The sequence below is a fragment of the Pagrus pagrus genome, assembly GCF_965226575.1.
Source record: "Pagrus pagrus genome assembly, chromosome: 23".
Taxonomy (NCBI): Eukaryota; Metazoa; Chordata; class Actinopteri; order Spariformes; family Sparidae; genus Pagrus; species Pagrus pagrus.
In genome coordinates this window covers 8,950,442-8,968,364 of record NC_140205.1, presented here as the reverse complement: position 1 = coordinate 8,968,364, position 17,923 = coordinate 8,950,442, and the positions used below count along the sequence as shown (strand labels likewise).

The window sequence follows — 17,923 nt, the reverse complement described above, 5'->3', positions numbered from 1 at the left end:
TAATGTTTTCCTGGCAGGGATGAAGAGGGGAAAGTGAAGGGGAAAGCAAAAAAAGCTTATTTGGAAAGGGCATATTTTTAATTTCCAGGATTGGTTTTATTAGCCGCTGGGCTGGTTCGGGCTGGTTTTGTTTGGCCATTGGGCTGGTTATGTCACACAGACCTGGCAACCCTGGCCAGGTGGTGATTAGCTTAGCTTAAAAAGGCTGGAAGCAAACAGCTACTGTAGCTCCGTCCAAAGTTCACACAACAGCTCTAAAACCATACCAGTTAACATGTTAAATCCTATTTATTTAATCCGAACACAAACACAAAAGTAAACACAGAAAGGATGTTAGCTTATTGCCAAGAAATGCTTTCCCACTGCTACCTGTCTTTATGCTAATCTAAGCTAACGGAGTCCACTGTATGTTGCATCTTACACAGGCGTTTTTCTTAACATTTCTTGTGGTTAAAAAAATGATGAACCCAGTCACTGGGACTGCGACTCCTTCATCTATTTTTCAGCAGATTGATCGCCGAGTCTTTATCTCCATCTAAGCGATTGATTGATCACTTCCCATTAGCTGGCCGCACAAAATAGAGGTGATCTGACAACAAGCGCCAGCACCACTGCCACCTCAGCTAAAAACGGAGGCCGAGCCCACCGCCGCCGCGCCCCCTGAGTGATGGTGTCAATAAAAGACTGTGATGAATCCTCTGTCTCACCGGGGAGGAAAGGCTACGGGAAATCAATGGCTAATAAAACTAATGCTTTACCCTCCCGCAGGGTTTTAAACGTGGCGGAGGCTGTAAAGGAAAAGACTGGGTGGGGATTTGAGGAGGTCAAAACTCTTGTCTCAAAACAGCTGTGGAATTAATTGAGTTTTCTGCAGTGTGATGAACATGACAGCGGTGGATGTGCAAGAAGTCTTTGTGGCTGCTCGTTAAAGCATGTTTTCGCAAGTTTCCGAGCGGACCTGCCACACAGAGGCAGTGCTATTAATAAAACGAACTGTGTGAATGCAATCAAACAGAAAAACACTTGAGACTGAGGTTTGAGGAGTTTACAGTCCAGCTCAACAGCAAATTACAATTTCACACCTCCATGAACGCCCCGAAGACCACCAGGAACTTTCTGTCTCGTTTCTCCCTCGCGCTTCGAGATAGGAGCTCTTAAAGTGAAATTCCTTGGTATTTTAAAAAACACCCAATAAATATGCCACATGCCTACAGTATGGTACTGTGCCCAACAGCGTGCACAGTGAGAAAATGTATTTAAATTAGCCAATGTCCAGGAGCAGTGCACGCTGAGAGTTTTATAGGGCTTCTAAAAATTCTTGGCTTTCCCACACATCCAGCTCTTATCAGTGAAACAGTGGCCAACTTTCACACCCTCCATCCAACCAGAAAACCACCTCCAGCATGTGCGAGGAAAACAAACGAGCGGCCAATCAGTCCGTCCAAGTTCTGCATCCAGCGCGAGTCTCGACAGTTGATTACAGCGTCTGACAGCAGACGGGGTAATTAGGGGTGGCCTCCCCGAGTCGCCTGCATCCACAGTGATAAATGCGATGCTTGATTAAAAAACGGACTAAGTGCTGTTCTCTGACTTAGCCAAACAATGCATAAATCACGGCTGTGTGCAGGCGGAGGGGGATACTATTTAAAATGCCAGACAGATGTTGCTGTGTCCAGGCTCGCTGCGACAGACACAACATTGTCGCTTCTGCAGGAATTTGAGCAGAATCCATTTTTTTATTTGCTGCTTGCCAATTTTACTATCTCAATTATAACACATGGAAATGAGCAGCAGGGCTGTGACTTTATTCAAAACTCCAAATATTATTTGAATGAGGGGGGAAAAATGTCATTTTATGATGTCATATTTTAGGATTGGGGTATGTTGGTTGTGTTACTTTGTTGGATTCTTGAAAAAGTGACCAAAGAGCCGTCATTTTCCTGCCCAAATATTCTGCCGAGGTAACCATGGTTACAACTCCATCCCCCAGTTGAATGACTGTCTCACTATCACCGGCATGTGATCATGTATTTTTTTTTTCCAGCACCAGGTACTCCTTTTTCCCTTTTTCCCTCGACTCTTTAATTCACTGAACCTTCTGCTTCTACAATCAATTCCGCTGGCCTACTTCCAGCAAAGCTGCGGGGTGTTGGCACAGTGACCTATAAAAAACGTGCACCTCCCCGTCACCTGAACTCATCATTATGGCAGCCCCCACTTCCTTCCACATGTGAATCCAAATTCGACTCGAACACCGGGGACAAAAACGTTGCCTGGCAATCGATTTGTCCGCACGGGGGACAGATGAATGTTGATGGGTCGTGAAGAGTCACGGCTCTGAACCGCCAATGTTCTCTGCTCACTTCTCACCTTAGTTCAGCTGTATAATTTGAATGCACTCATGCAGAGCACCAGGTGTGGACACGCTGCATCGACAATACCCACCAGTACCCTCTCCAGGGTGCTGCAGCCCAGTAAATTCACTGGAATCAACAGCATGGCGGACCTTGGCAAGCCGGGTGGACCGTCCCTTGCCAAGGAAAAAAGTTTCTTTTCACTAGTCTGCACCAAAAAATTATGTAGCAGACCGTGAAAACCACTGAAACTTGAAGTACTGAACTTGTTCTGCTGTAAAGTCGCTCATAGGAAAGAGAGAGGATATGATGAGTCCATAGTTTGTGGTACAGGTCTGGAAACCGAACTTCGGAGTTCCTTTAAGAAACCGGATCATTTTTGATCTGCTGCGGAGATTATAATGAGGACAACTTTAATTGCTGATGACAAATCACAGAGCCAGTTGAGGATCTGAGTGCTGCAGCGCTGCCAAGGGAGCAGCTGGAGAAACAAAGCAGCATTCTGTTTCTGCTCAAAAGCCTTCTGTCTCTGATTAAACAAAAAAAAACACTTTAATGCTCCATCAGAATTAGTTTGTAATCTGATCATAAAATTAAAAAATAAATAAAATGCAGCTAGTTTAGGAATGTCGAGGATTTGTGCCTTTTCTGTTGTATGTAAAGGGTGGGCGAGCGTCGTACAGGAAACAAAACACCCCGCAGAGTCACACTCCGGCTTCTTCCTGCTTTGACAGCTTTCGCCGGTCAGACTCGCATGCAGCATTTGTAATGGCCAAGCATGCTGCACTAACCGACCGTACAGCACTGTATCCAATCCCGAATAGGCCTTCCTTTCTTCTGCCGTGACCAGTTGTCACATTCCAGCATTAGGGAGAGAGAAACGGCAGCTATAGAGGGCTACCGCCGGGGCCAACCCAAACCAAATCTGTCTTCCTTTCAAGGATCTGCGCTAATTATCTAAGATCTTTTCAAATTCTGATCTGTGATCTGTTGAACACGGCTGGTACAACGAAACCATTCGCCTCAACTCGACTCTCAATGAAGTCATCACTAAAGTGCAAACCCCATCCATTTGACCCTTAACGTATAGGACAAGGCAAAAGTTGTCTAAAGTGGTTCAGAGGTACTTTAAACCGGAGCCACATTTCCATTCAGCCGTGAAACACCTGAGCAATACGACTTCTATCAACGGCCTTTGAATTATGACACCAACGGACTTCAGTGCAATACTAAAAATATGTCAGATGTATTTCCCTGCAGGAGGTTTAATATAATCCAAGTTTGTCAAACTATCAGCAGGGGTTCCAAAATATATGGCCCTCTTTAAAATGCTGCAGGAAACTCCATTATGAAACCATAAAACGCATCGTATAACATCATAAAAGTACCATATTCCCTTCTGAGATGGACTGCAGGGACAAGCAGACATGATGTCATGCCTCAACGTCATGACATTTGAATGGAAGACTGGGTTACAAGTGAGTGTAGCCAAGTTGTTCTTTTTGTTATTCAATATATACACATAAATCACAGCGAGAGACAGCACTGATGGAAAGAAACAGATCACTTCCCCCTCATTTCCACTGTGAAAAAAAGCAAAACAAAGGACTGATACGAGTCTGTACGCTTAAAGGAGAAGTTCAACAGCCAGTTAGCGTAGCTTAGCATAGACTGGCTATGTCTGAGGGTCACAAAATCCACCCACAAGAACATCCAAAGCTCACTTGAAAAGAAAAAATGAATCAAAGCAGATATAGCATGTTAATAAGTGAGCTTTAGCAATGTCGGCAGACATACTTTGTTACTTTCTGACAGAGCCTGGCTCACCGTTTCCCCCCGTTTACATTCTAAGCTAACTTAAATTAGGTACGCTAATTTGGCTAGAATTAGAAAGCATATATTTTCACCTTTGGACAGAGCTAGGCTAGCCGTTTCCCCGCTTCCAGTCTTGGTGCTAAGCTAACGTAGCAGGCCACTGGTGGTAGCTTCATATTTACCGTACAGACATGAGAGTGGTGTCAATCTTCTCATCCAGCTCTCGGCAAGAAAGTGAATAAATGCATATATCCTAAAACCTTTCCTGAAACATATCTACAGCTGCCAAACAAAAACAGTTGATGCCCTCCATAAAATAGCAAAAGTGCCATTTTTACTTTTTGCAAACTAGAACTCACATGTTAGTTAGTGAGCTTCAGAGGTGCTGGTGGGCATATTTTGTTACCTTTGGACAGAAACAAGCTAGCTCCTTCCATGTTTCTAGCCTTTGTGCTAAGCTAACTTAGCTAGCTACTGGTAGTAGCTTCATATTTATGGTAAAAGACATGAGTGGTATCAATTTTCTCATCTTGCTCTCTACGAAAAGAAAATAAGCGTAAAATATCCAAAACTTTTCCTGTAAAATGCTATGCTAAAGATAGCATGCGTTCCATACGTCTGTGTGTATCAAGGAGAAAAGAAAAATTACACCAGGATAGGTTCATTTTACCGCTTAGACACATTTTTTTCTTGTCTACATGAAGGATGTCACATGGTATGTTTCTTGTGTTGATAACACTCAGTGAGAAGTTGCTGCTGGTCATAGCAGGGGGAAACAAGAGAGGCTGCGGTGTGTGGATTAAACTGTCGTTGTCAGCCACCTCTGTAATGGATTGGCTGGACGTGGTATCACGGTAATGAGTCAGCCTTGGGGGAAAACGTCTGTGTGGATTTTCTGATGTAGCGCACAGTGCGGTGGAAGAGCCGGCACCGTCGCACTCTGTAGTGACCTCTAATCTGTCGGCTGTCCATGTCTACAGAGCGCAGATACCAATCTACAACAGGACAGCGTCTCTGGAAGTTCAAATACACATGAAAAAGAATGATTAATTGCCTCGGATACTGGATTTCTTTCCGGCAGGGGGCAACCAATCAAAGTATTGACAGAGTCCGAGCTCCCCGCGGCATGTCTCTTATCAAAATGAAAGTGCAAATGCATCACAGAGCTCGTATAAACCATCAAAAAGCAAAACATGCATAATTCAGTGACCTTCGGTACAGTCCACCAGATAAAAAGATGAAAATAGTAAATTGAAGGCGTGAACTGTGAAGGAGATAAAACTGTGGTGTGGTAGATTTCCACCAAAACGCATCAAAAATTAATGGGACTGTTGTCACAGCTCATCCTGAAAGCACAGTAACAATACAGCCTTTCCCATATCCATTGATCCATGAATATCAACAAAATTACATCCTGCAGAGAGATAAATACGGTGGCTGGTTTATCTCGAGCCGACTGAGGCGGGAAAACAGCCGCTATCTAATGCAGATTTCTCCCATTTATCAAGGCTCACTTCCTCTGTGGCTTGCTGACAGTCAGAACTGCCATGTTTACGTAACCGGCGATTCACCTTTTCTCCAGCAAAGCTCAGAGTACCTGAAATACCAGCCACTGATCCCATCATGGGCCTAACTCCGCAGAAATGGAGCAGCTCAGTCAGCCTCCGTGAGATGGGTGAGCGGACGATTGAGCAATGCTTAAAAGGGCAGTCCATCAAGATGGGGAAATTGGTTTAAATGTTTCCCGACCCTGTGTAGAAAATTAAGGAGGATAGTTAACTTGAAGGATGATGTGTTTTATGGCTCTAAACACGGGATAATTACCTTCCAGTCGAGCCAAGAGAGAGCGAGTTGGTGTTTCGATTGGGCTGGAAGTGATGTACCACAAAACCAAAAGCTGCAGCTATATGGTGAAGCAGGAAATTACAATTTCAAATCCAACTGCAGATTCTCTCTTTTTTTAAACAAATCTACATTTTTTTCCCACCACAGTTGCCAATTCCTTCTATTTATATATATAATCATCACTATCATCTCTTCTCACTCCTCTAAATAGCTTTCCATTGTGCCACAATGAGGGAACCTCTAAACAACACAGCTGCACTGGGACCTCCACACTTCCTCTATCTGCGTTATCAAGTGTGGTTCTCCCGCTTTTAGAGCTTATCAGGAGGAAACAGGAAAAGGAGAAAGGCTATCTCCCTCCGCAGTGTAAATCATGTAAATGGGGATGAAAAATGAACACACTTGATTCCTTCTAAACATTTAGAAACTCTGGACAGAAACGAGAGTTGAAACTTTATAAATGTTTTTATACATGTAGATATTAAGATAGGGTCGTGAATTCAAAGATAATTTACTAAATCAAGACGCAAGATCAATGTCATACTGTTGTCTCAGGGACGAAACAAAATGTCTTTGGGATGAGCTGAGCTCCAGGACAAATTTGTACGTATCTATCGCTTAGCAAACGACAATGCTACATTGTGGAAAACCAAATCTGTGTTGAATTCAGCAGGAGGAGAGGTATTTGTTAGCAGCCCGTGGACAGCAGTGTCCAATGTATTAGGCTAACAAAGCTAACAGCTACAGAGCTAATAGCTTAGTAAACATTTACTACAATACTTCAGCTGAGTATAGTTTGGAGGCAAAAGCACTTTGAATGCTAACACTTTCAACTAACAACTTAAGATGATAAATATCAAAGTAAAGAAACAACAAAAAATTTTGATTTTGGACTGATGGGTTTCAGCACAAGAACTACAAAAAATATGACGCGTTACAATCAAAAGGATGCAGTTAAGTCATTATTAAAATTGTCTTTTTCCCCTGATAATGCAACATTGTGAACAACAAGTCCATGTTGAAATCAGCAGGAGGGAAGCTAGTCGTTAGCAGCTGGTGGACAGCAATGTCCTGCGCTGTGTTTGACGGATGTAGCTAATAGCTTCCAGCTAATGGAGCAAAATAAATACACTGAAGTTCTTCAGCTGAGCATAGATGGGAAGTAAAAGTACTTTGAATGCTAATAATATAAACTAACAACTATAGATGATAAAGTAAAGACTGCTTTTTGATTTCGGTATGGTTGTGGAAAAAGTTTCTCTGCAGCCATGATATCCCCCTCCAGGTTCTATTTCCACAATTTTTCATCAGAAAGTCTCTGATGTCTTGCTACAAAGACATGGAAGGCAAACAAACCCCAACTGTAGCACACTTGAGCGACAAAGCTTCAAGTATAATCACTTCACTCCTCCTACATCACAACACCAAACACTATAACTGCGCCCCTGAGTAAAGGTTGCAAAGGCTGTCATCTGATCTCTCCTGAACCTTAAATCTCCCAAAGCCCTCACACCAAGTCTCTCAATCTCCCCCTCTCAGGTTTTTATGAGGTGAGAAGCACAAACCGATTTACCCCCCCTACACATCAGGTAATCTACAGCTGGCCCGGTTCTGACCCAGAAAGACTTGGTATATTTTACAAGAGTTAGCTGGAGTAGCCATGCGTGAAGAAGGAAAGGAGTGTGCGCAGTGCTCAGCCAGGGTTCAGTGCCAGGGTTGCCCAGCTAATGAATCCCTATTGGTTTTGTGAAGCGCCTGGCACTTATATTATAATTAAGGCACAGCACAGTGTCAGAACGCCACGCTGAGATGAGCGGGAGTTTCATCGCTGCTTGCACGGCACAGCGATTTTCACCTCGTCTTTTTACAGGTATTTGTCAAACAAATTGCTTGTTTTGCGATATATAAACATTTATTCCTCGCTTGATCTTCAGGAGCTTTTTCTCCAAACTCAGCTAAGGCTCGGGGCTTGGGGAAAAAGATGTTATTGCTTCAGGTGACGATAGCAGCAGGCAGTTTAAAGATGTTAGTGCGGCTCGCTTCAACCGGCTGGTATGTGTGCACTTTATTTGCATACCAAAGTTCAAAGAATCCCAAAGGCTGCAGCTTACATTGAGGTCTTCATTTGCGAATCTTTTGAATATGGTAAGTACTGGCAAGATTAAAGGACCTATTGAGTATTTTGGGATGATATTTTTATTTGCTTTTATGAGAAGGTGGATATTATTGCAATGTCTGTAGGGTTAAAAATAAAACTACAGCCACAGGCCTGTGAGTTTAGCTTTGCATAAAAGGAGGAAACAGGAAGAATCGGCTGGCTTTGCTCTGGCTGAAGGTCACAAAATTTGCCTAGCAGCCGATATAAAGCTAACAAATTAGCATAATATACTGTGTGTTGATTTGTTTAAGCCATACAAAAACCAAGGAGTCATAGCAACAGGTTGCAGTTTCAGATTTAGCTCCTTTTTTTCCCCGCCTATTTTAGCATCAAGACTGACAGAAGCAAGAAACGGCTAAATTAGCTCTGCAACCACTGCTTGCTAGCCATCTTGCAGTGACAACAACATTAAAGCACTTCACTATGCCAGGCTGCTTGTCTCTGGGAATGCTAAGCTAGCTTTCCCTCTGCTTCCAGTCTTTATGCTAAGCTAGGCTAATAATCACCCCCTGGTTCTGACTCCATTTAGTTAGGAATCCAACATGAAAGTGGCAGCGGTTTTCTTATCTACCCCGAGCTATTAAGAGTTTCCCAAAATGTCAAAGTAGCCATTTTCTCAAAGTTCAACTTATGTCAGCATCGTTCGCCCGCCTGCATGCACCGCTCCACGATCGCACAACCAACATGCATGAAACCAGAGCCTGCTGAGCCTTCAGCTGAGCCCACTGAACTCAGTGCTCTGTCAGACTCAATCATATCCCTTGGCTCAGAGGAGGGGTCTGTTTTTTGGGATACAGCCTCTCATTTTGATGGGGGAAACTGTCAAAATGGTCCAAAAAGTAGGTCAAATAACAACAACCTGCCCAAAAAACGTTTTAACTGTGCAATTAAAAAAACAGTAGCCCGATTAGGTGGAGAACCTCCCATTGGCGCCGTCGTTCTGATCTACTGACAGCTGTCAGCGCGCATGAGAAACACAAACACAACCTCCACATGCACAAACAGACCTCTTCAGGTTCTGAGGAAAGTCAGAGCTCACTTCAGAGTGCCTCCACACTCAGAACTGCTACAAGCTGTAGTGAAATGTGAGCGCTTTGTCAAGTGCAGCAGAAAAAAAAACACGTTTGATTTTCTGTTCTGACAGCTGTTCTGGGCTCCAGACGAAAAAAAACCCCTCCACAGCCACTGGAAGATGATACTCAACGGCTATTGATTACAAAAGGTAGAGAGGGTAACTGCCCGCAATTCGTGTGATCCTCAAGCTTGGGTTCGGTTTTGTATTACGCCACAACTGCTGTAAGTTGTTTCGGAGTCCACCTCGTGGTTTAAAGAGGGAAAGTGGATGCCAGCTTCTAAGTGTAATCCAACGCCACAAAAAGGAGCTTTGCTTACAAAGTGAGTTTAGTGCGCCGAGGGAGAAATTCAACCCCGAGCTGCTGAACACAGTTGTGAGAGGTCTCCGTAAGGGAAGAGCGAGATGGACACGCATGTGGTCAGCCAGATAAGAAACTTGTGAGATGTTTTCACCCCTTTATCTTTGGTTTGAGGTTGTCATCCCTCCAAAATCTAGCACGGGTGTTACTTGACGAATGCACAGCTTTGGCATGTGTATATTAAAGGGCGCTGGCGAACTTGTGAGCCCTGTTGTCCGTGGATACCAGTGTTTTGGGATCCACATATGGTGTGTTTACAGGGAGGGTCGTGGGACTGAGGTTTGGCGGTCATGTCTTGGCAGACGGGCGGGTCGACTGCGGCCTGTGAAGCATAAGGGCCGGCCAAGGGTTAGCAGATGCAGCCTCGACCAGCATCGTGCATCGCATGGACCCTAATGGGACTAAAGGACGGACATCCTAAAAATAAACAAACCTATTTCTTATCCGTGTCTTATGAGAAGTGGTTGCAGAGATGGGGATGGTATGAAGCACCATAGCTATTGAGCCCGTCATGTCGGCCTGCTACAGACAGAGAACAGAGGAATCAACCAAAGCTGAAACAAACAGTTGCTCATGATATTAGTTTTAGGACAATCACACATCATGTTTTGTCTACATTGTGTCTGAATTAATATTACAAGGCTGCAATATCAAATAATCCGGTGATTATTTTCTCTGTGACTATTTTAGTACATGAAAAGTCCAGAAATAGTGAATTCTTCAAATAAGGTCCAGACAGATAATGGATTTTTTTATTTTTTTTTTATATTACTTTCCCTCAAATGTGTGTGTTATCAAAGATAAGGATAAGACAAAGATAGGTACGTAATGGCAGCAGGATATTTTACAGTTCAACGATAAACATTTTCTGACTTACATTCTGTAAAACTGTTCTAGTATACAATAAATATAATGTATTGGTTTCTACTTCATATAATTATTATTATCAAAATTGTTGAATACATTTTCTGTCAATCGACTTATCGGTTTAATCAACACTTCAGCCCGATTACATTACGATGCCCTCTGTGTCTGTCATACTTTACCTTCCAGACTCTGCCTCCCTAAAACTAGATTTATATTTATGTATGTTGTGACTGAATTAATCTGAATCTTAAACTTGCATTACAGAACTTAAAATATACAATCGCTGATAGGTGTTTTACCTTACCACCAGGACATGAGACGGCTCAAAGCGGGGTACACTGAGATCAAGGTTTCTAAGTCAAACTGGGATTCTTGCTGTGATTTTTTGCTTTGGACATCAGCCAGGATGCTACTGGTAGCCATGTCACTAACAGTTATACCACAAGGAGAGAGGGAAAGTTGAAAGGTTGTCTATTTCTGCTTTATCTACACAAAAAACATTACAAGTAGCCAGCCCCAGATGACACTGATGGGAGGCGAGGCGAGAGCCACATTCACACCTTGAGTAGCCAATTATTTTAACCTGCAGATCACAAAATCTGGGGTTTAAATTTTCTTTGTTGTGGAGTAGCAGCAGCTAAGGTTTCTGGCAAGTGCTGTGGTGGTCTGACTGCTTCAAGACACACTGAAGTTTACTGTAGTAGGTGTTACAAAAGATGCCTCAAACCAGTCGAAAGCTCAAGGAAGATGTCAAACAGCAAGGACAGAGAAGTGAGAGGAAACCTCAACCCAAGTTCACGTTGGCTTAGCGCTGCACGTGAAGGAGATTTTGTTTATTATGACAATACCCCTCACAAAATGTTTCTGATTATAAAAACCTGCCTTGTGCGTGCCTCAGTACCCTTTCATTATGAAGAGCAAGCCGTGCAAGCTCCTCCGTTTGCCAGAAGACTGTTTTCCCTGCCCCGTTAAGGATTGTAAAAGCTGGAGCACATCCCGGCGCAACAAGATGGGCTTTTACAGTTCATCCTCCGTCTTCAGCACATCTACCGCCGTTTCTTTCCTTAAACATCGAACTGGACACCGCTATGAACCCGAAGAGAGAGTCTAATTCACCCCATTCAACATATTGAGTGGGTTTAAGCCTCCATTTGTGGCTTTAGAGCAGTTTCAAAGCCACAACATCTGCAGAGTTGACCACTAAGTGCTTTCGTGAATGAAATCTGCAAGTAATCAAAATGGGACTCTTTGCTGCTGCCTTCCTATTGTTTGACTGATGGTCCCCGGCCCTCCACCACTAAAATCTAAGGAGGCCGCGGACTGCAAAAACAAGACATCAATACCAAAAACTCTTTTCATGGTCAATAAGTAAAAGAACATGTTTAAACACACCGGGGTGGTGCATGAGATGGCGAAATCTTTTTTTTTCACCACCAAACCACATTTTTATGAGGTTTGCCTGTTCCTCCCTGAAAACACATAATCCCTTATGTACGCAAATCTAGCTAAAAGCCTCTTGCCTCGTCTCAAATTACTATTCATAAACACTTTCTTCACGAGCTTAGCTCACCGCATTGTTCGCTTTAATTCTCTTCGTGTCTGTAGGCAGCGTTAGTCATTTTCTAAAAAGCTCACAATGAATATTCATCCTGACAGACACGACACGTGTTTTCACCTCGGCTGTGTTGCTTACACCTCAGCCGAGGAGATTTCGCTCACTCATTTCATTAGCCTACATCTTCCCTCAATATTTATCCGCTCCGGGCACATACTGCAACTTAAACAGCCTCAACACAACTAGGGCACATGTTTTAGATAATTACCCCACTGGAGGCTCAGATATTCCTGGCATCGTTTACTACAGTGGGCTGAAACCCATCACCAGCGAGCCTTGGGAGTGCCAAACCATAAGAGATAACGATTATGAGCGGTTATCAAAAAACAGGGATGATTCAGAGATGACATGGCTCCTTCTGATGGAACACAATTCATCAAATGCGCCCGCTCAGTGTTATAAACCTTATGTGACCCGCACCATTAGGTTTGGACTCATGAGAAACATGAAAGCGTATCTTTAGTTCACGAGGCTGAACCAAGGATGTTACATTAAAACCTGGATACAGCGTTGGAGTTTGTTGTTAGTGATGTAACTGCCTTCTCAGTGGGTAACAAGCAACAACAAATTGATCAGACACACTGGTCATGGTACAATAAGTTAGTAGTCAATAGCAAAGAAACCCAGAAACATCCATCCGCTTCTCCTTTACAGGTTCACGAGGGGAGCTGGAGCCGATCCCAGCCGACATTGGGCAAGCGGCAGGGTGAACCCTGGACAAGTCGCCAGTTCATCACAGGGCTGACGTTTAGGGACAAACAACCATTCACGCTCACGGGCAATTTAGAGTGACCGAGTGACTTGACTTGCATGTCTCTTGGATCGTGGGAGGAAGCCACAGCACCCGGCCCTGCCCCGGCTTCCTGTGAGGCAACAGCGCCAACCGCTGCGCCGCCATGCTGCCCCCCGAAACCAGAAAAGTGGCCTCCTCCTGCTTGAAACTGAATTTACTGCTTCTCTTATCTCAGTTGATACAAGCGCATGAACATTCCTGACCCAACAATGCTTCTTATTAACCGAGCGCACCTCCACACGCTTGCTTTACGTGGAGATTCATACATGCAACGACTCGCAGTAACGTGAGGAACAAACGAAAGGAAGCTCAGTTTGTTCCATGTTTTTGTTTAAGGCTCTTTGGAGGTTTTCACAGAGGTATTGTTCAAATTTATAGGTGATCCCGGGGGCTTAAACAATGTGCGCGGCATTAACATACATAAAGGTGGCGCTATGGTTTGAACTGCGATGAAAGGGCACTTCTTAAAGACAATTCCCATATTGATGCATTTATTGGTCGACCTCAGAAACCGAGCTAGAAAAGTAACAGATGTTGCAGCGAACAGGCTCTGTGGTCTCCTTTCTTCTCGGGCGTCACTGCTCTGTGTCACCTCCGTGTAATCTGTGCGGTCTATCTAATTGTTTTCAGTTCGAATGGTTCGGATATTTCAATTACAGAATGAAGCTGAAGTTGTGACGGGAATGTGCCATGCAGTGAAATCCAAACCGAGCCCCTCGCTCGGAGATGAAATTGTTTTGCTCTTGAAACAAAGAGGGAAGATGTTTTTCGCATCAAACCCCAGAGGGACCATAATGCATTTCTGAGTTTGCCGCGGCGTCTGTGACGTGATTGGGGTCACAGATGTGTTGGGATGCATGACTCTGAATGCTGAAAGCCACTTAGGATGCATTTCATTTCGCCTTGACGCCTCTTTTATCTCCTGTCCTCACTTTAGTCTCGGTGTCTACAGACTAACGTCCTCGTCTTCTCGCTTAAGATATCCATTACCGGGTCCATTTGTCAGAACCTGTTGTTTAAACGTCCTCATCATGTGGAGCCTCATTTGTTAAGCTGTCAAAGCCTCGATGATGAGCGTTCAAAGGCGAGTTCAGAGGTGACGGCGAATTCATTTCCAATCAAACTCTCAAGCGATCAGTCTAACAGCCTGTACAAACACGAGCATATCAGCACTGTGAATCCTTCTGGCTTAACCCAAGAAAAAGCCTGACCGTAAACCAACAGATCACGTCTTCATTTTTTCCCCCCAGATCAAAAATGGCCTGGCTCAAGTCCTCTCCCAGCTCCTGTAAAACTTAGTCATTTCACACGCAGAGGCTTTTCATTGGGATTACCATTGGCCAAGAGAGCGCTTGGCTGGGCCCTGAGCAGTGCCCAGGAAAAACACTTGACATGATTGGAAAAGCAGAGAGCGGCCAGAACATCCCCACAACTTCAAGTGCCTCGACATGGGAGAACTATCAGCCTCGCCATCTCGTCTTCCACGTCAGGAACCGCATGTGACATCCATCCACAATTTGATTATAGGGTGAAAGGTCGGATAAGATCGTCCCAGCCTCGAAAAAAACAAATTTGTCTACATGCAAGACAATCTTTTTCAGACATCTCCAGACCAGAAGGATCACTTCAACTCTCCTGCCCTCTCTTGCTCGTAACTCTCTCCTAATTCCCGAGGGAAGAGACCGAGAGCGCGCGACTCTTGACCCCGGGAGACGACGCCGTTTGATAAACGACCGGAGAAGGTCAGACCTCTGATTGGTATTCAACCTCCTCCATCTGAGGGCGCTGAGCCAAAACGCCAGCCCGTGTCCCCCCAGAGTGCAAATTACCATGGTGACTTTGATAGATACACGGCGTCGGCGGATACTGAACTTTCACCGAGGGGATGGAGTGCGAGCGTAGGCCGGAGCGGGCAGGGCAGCGCCGCGGGTAATATGTCACCGAAGGCCTTTTTTTTCCCTGACAACCTCGCGGTGTCACAGTCGCACGCAGAGACGAGGCTGATGGATGAAGAGCGGCTGGGATAGAACTGGAGACGCAGGCACACGGAGCTCATTTCTACCGCCGCTCTGTGTTTCTCCGCTACCTTCACCTCCACACACACTCCGTCTTGCTCTGACAGAGGGGTCACTGATGGTGCTGAAAAGTAAAGTGGGGGGATCTTTGACCTTTAAGGGGTGTCTGGAGATGCATACCAGACAGCAACCAGCGACTGAGGGAGGCCGGTCCGGTCGTTCTTTTTAATCCCCAGGAGAAATCTACCACATACCGAGCATATCAGCAGTGTTCACCCTTGATAATGAGAAGACTAATTATCAGCAAGTTTGACAGGACTGTTGCAGGAGCCAAAATCCTGTTTGCACATGCAGCGTTCAGAGTGAAGGAAGAACTACCTGTTCCAGTTGGAGCAGCTGTGGTGCAACTGCTGAACATTTACACGAAGGGTGATCACTCTCACGAGCACAGATGTACGGCAGGCTAACGCACCTTCAAGGCGATGTGACAGCATGTTTTTCTTTCTTGTGGATGCGAAACCAGACTTTAGTCGTCAGCTATTAAATTAATCACAAACTTTTTTTGATAATCGTCAAAAATTCTCCGATTCCAGTTTATTAATGTGAATATTTTCTGGTTTCTTTACTCCTCTGTGACTGTAAATCTTCGGGTTGTGGACAAAACAACATTTTTCACCAATTTCTGGCATTTATAGACCGAACAACTCATCGATTAATCAATAAACAATCAACAGATCGATCAACAATGACGATAATCATTAGTTGCAGCCCTAGATGAAAGTGTGGAATATTTAAGAAGAAGAGAAAGGTCAAATATTTGAGGAAAAAGTCAGAGAATAAACATTTTGTGAAAGAAAAATGTCATTTTAAAGGGGCACTATGTGGTTTAGGAGAAGAAATTCAAACCCAGAATTTTAATATTTACAATATTAATGAGGTTATAATACAAACTCTTAACCATAACTGAATAAACAAGCTGTTCTCAGGAGGAAAGTAAGGTCCCCAGAGCACTGTTTGAAGCTAGACAGGTGGCAGGGTCCGCAGCCTGGTATGGTTTCCTCTTTTGTCCCCTCGATATTGATCTTACTGGTGTATATTCGCAGGAGCAGAGCTGCAACGATCAGTCCGTTAATCGCTTAGTCGAACGAAATAATGAATCGGCAAATCTTATTATGGATTAATCGTTTCAGTCATTTTTCGAGGAAACGTGTCAAACATCAGCTCGGTCCGGATTCTTAAATGTGAGGACTCGCTGCTTTTCTTCGTCTTTGAGTTTTGGACTGTTGGTCCGACTAAAGAAGGAATCTGAAGATGTTATTTGGGGCTCAGGGGAACAGCGATGAGACTTTTTCACTATCTTTCTGACATCTTATGGACTTAGAGACGAGACAGACTGATTTGTTTTATGCCTAAACAAACAAACTTGATTGAATAAACTGAATAAACAAACTGACCTTAAAGGACAACACAATTTCATGCCATTTTACTTTGTTTATATGTGGCGGACCCTGCCACCCTCCTAGCTTCACACAGTGCTCTGAGGACCTTATTTTCCCTGAGAACAGCTTGTTTATTCAGTTATGCGAAAAACAAATATTTCTGAATTTGCATTATTTAATTGTTTGAATTTAATTTCCAAAACTACATAGTGCCCCTTTAAATCAGCAGAATAATCACTAATTCACAGAATCTCTATCTGCAGCCCTGCACTGTATTATATTACTGTTCACAAGTTTAAAGTCTTGTGTCTCCTCCACCTCCACCTCTCACCACAGTCCATCAGGGGCTGCACAGACTCTCTCACGCAGCATGACGGTGTTGACATGTTTGTTCAGCTGTTTGCAAAATGAAACTGCTCGGGTCAAATGAGCTTTAATTCCCCCCGGGGTGCGGGGCATTGTTAGATAAAACAAAACAAAAAAAATAGGCGTGAGTGCTGCTTCATCCACACAAAAGAGCATCTGAGCCACTTCATGCGCTCAGCGGGCTGCTCTCACTCCACAACGTGTTGAACTTCACCTCTTGGAGCTGATGGACATGGGACCATGTGAAGATATCAGCCCAAGTTAGAAGAGCCCACCATCTATTATTACATGGTTTCACTACACTCCCCTTCCTCCTGCCCTGTCTTTGACTACAGCTGGAGAATAAGCAGTGATTTATGACGGGCTGCGGACAAAAAGCACATGCGGGGAAGGCGCGGAGGTAACGAGAGGAGATGACAAGCGGAGGGGGGGGGGGGGGAAGCAGCGGATGGTGCTGGGGATGGTTGATGGCGAAACCTACCTGTCATCGTAGCAGAAATCTGCGTCCAGCGTGTTCAGATAGAGACCCACAGCCACGGCGGTGCACACCAGCTCCGTGATCATCTCTCAAAGGCAAAGTGGGAGAGGAGCCGGGATAGAAATGACTGGAATCAGGTCCCCCCCACCTCCTCCCCTCACACCACAAACACCACCACCGTCCACACAACCACCACCGGCTCTGTCAAAGTCTCTGTGTTATTGTGCTCTCAAATCAGCCGCTCGCCAGCGCAGCTCTCCAGGGTTCATCTCCCGTGGCATGCAAAGTGTGTCAAAGTTTGCCATGTTCCCTTCTAACCCATTGTGTTGAGCGACGGGTCGGGGCTGCGAGGAGGCGAAGCTACCGCCGGGTCCGGCTCGGAGCTGTGCGCATTTCTGTGCTGCGGCGTCCTCGGTGTGCGCATCTCTCCGCCTTGGCACTGGAGAGAGCAGAGCGGGGAGACGCATGTGGTTTTTCCACCCAGGCCGCGCATGCGCACTGGGCTCCGCGCTGGAGGACAAGGAGGTGGAGAGTGGTGGAGATGAGTAAATGTGTTTTTATGCATTAGTGATGGAGTAGAATGAGAAGCAGGCTGCACAGGCAGGCGAAGAGATATTCATATTTATATTTATATGTATATTTATATTAATATATGTATATATTTATATTTATAAACGTTTTCAATGTTGATTTAACACCTCGAGTACAATCAGTGTCTGTTTTACTCATAAATAATGTAATTAAT

General features: G+C 44.5%; 1 protein-coding gene across 1 annotated transcript in view; it reads right to left on the bottom strand.

The window, feature by feature from the left end:
* tmtc2a (transmembrane O-mannosyltransferase targeting cadherins 2a) overlaps window positions 1-17,605 on the bottom strand; it is a 62,390-nt gene extending 44,785 nt beyond the window's left edge. Inside the window, exon 1 of the mRNA XM_084346465.1 lies at window positions 17,182-17,605. Within this exon, the coding sequence (XP_084202591.1) occupies window positions 17,182-17,264 (83 nt within the window). The 5' untranslated portion in view covers window positions 17,265-17,605. The remainder of the gene's footprint in view (window positions 1-17,181) is intronic.
* Window positions 17,606-17,923: the final 318 nt, after the last annotated feature.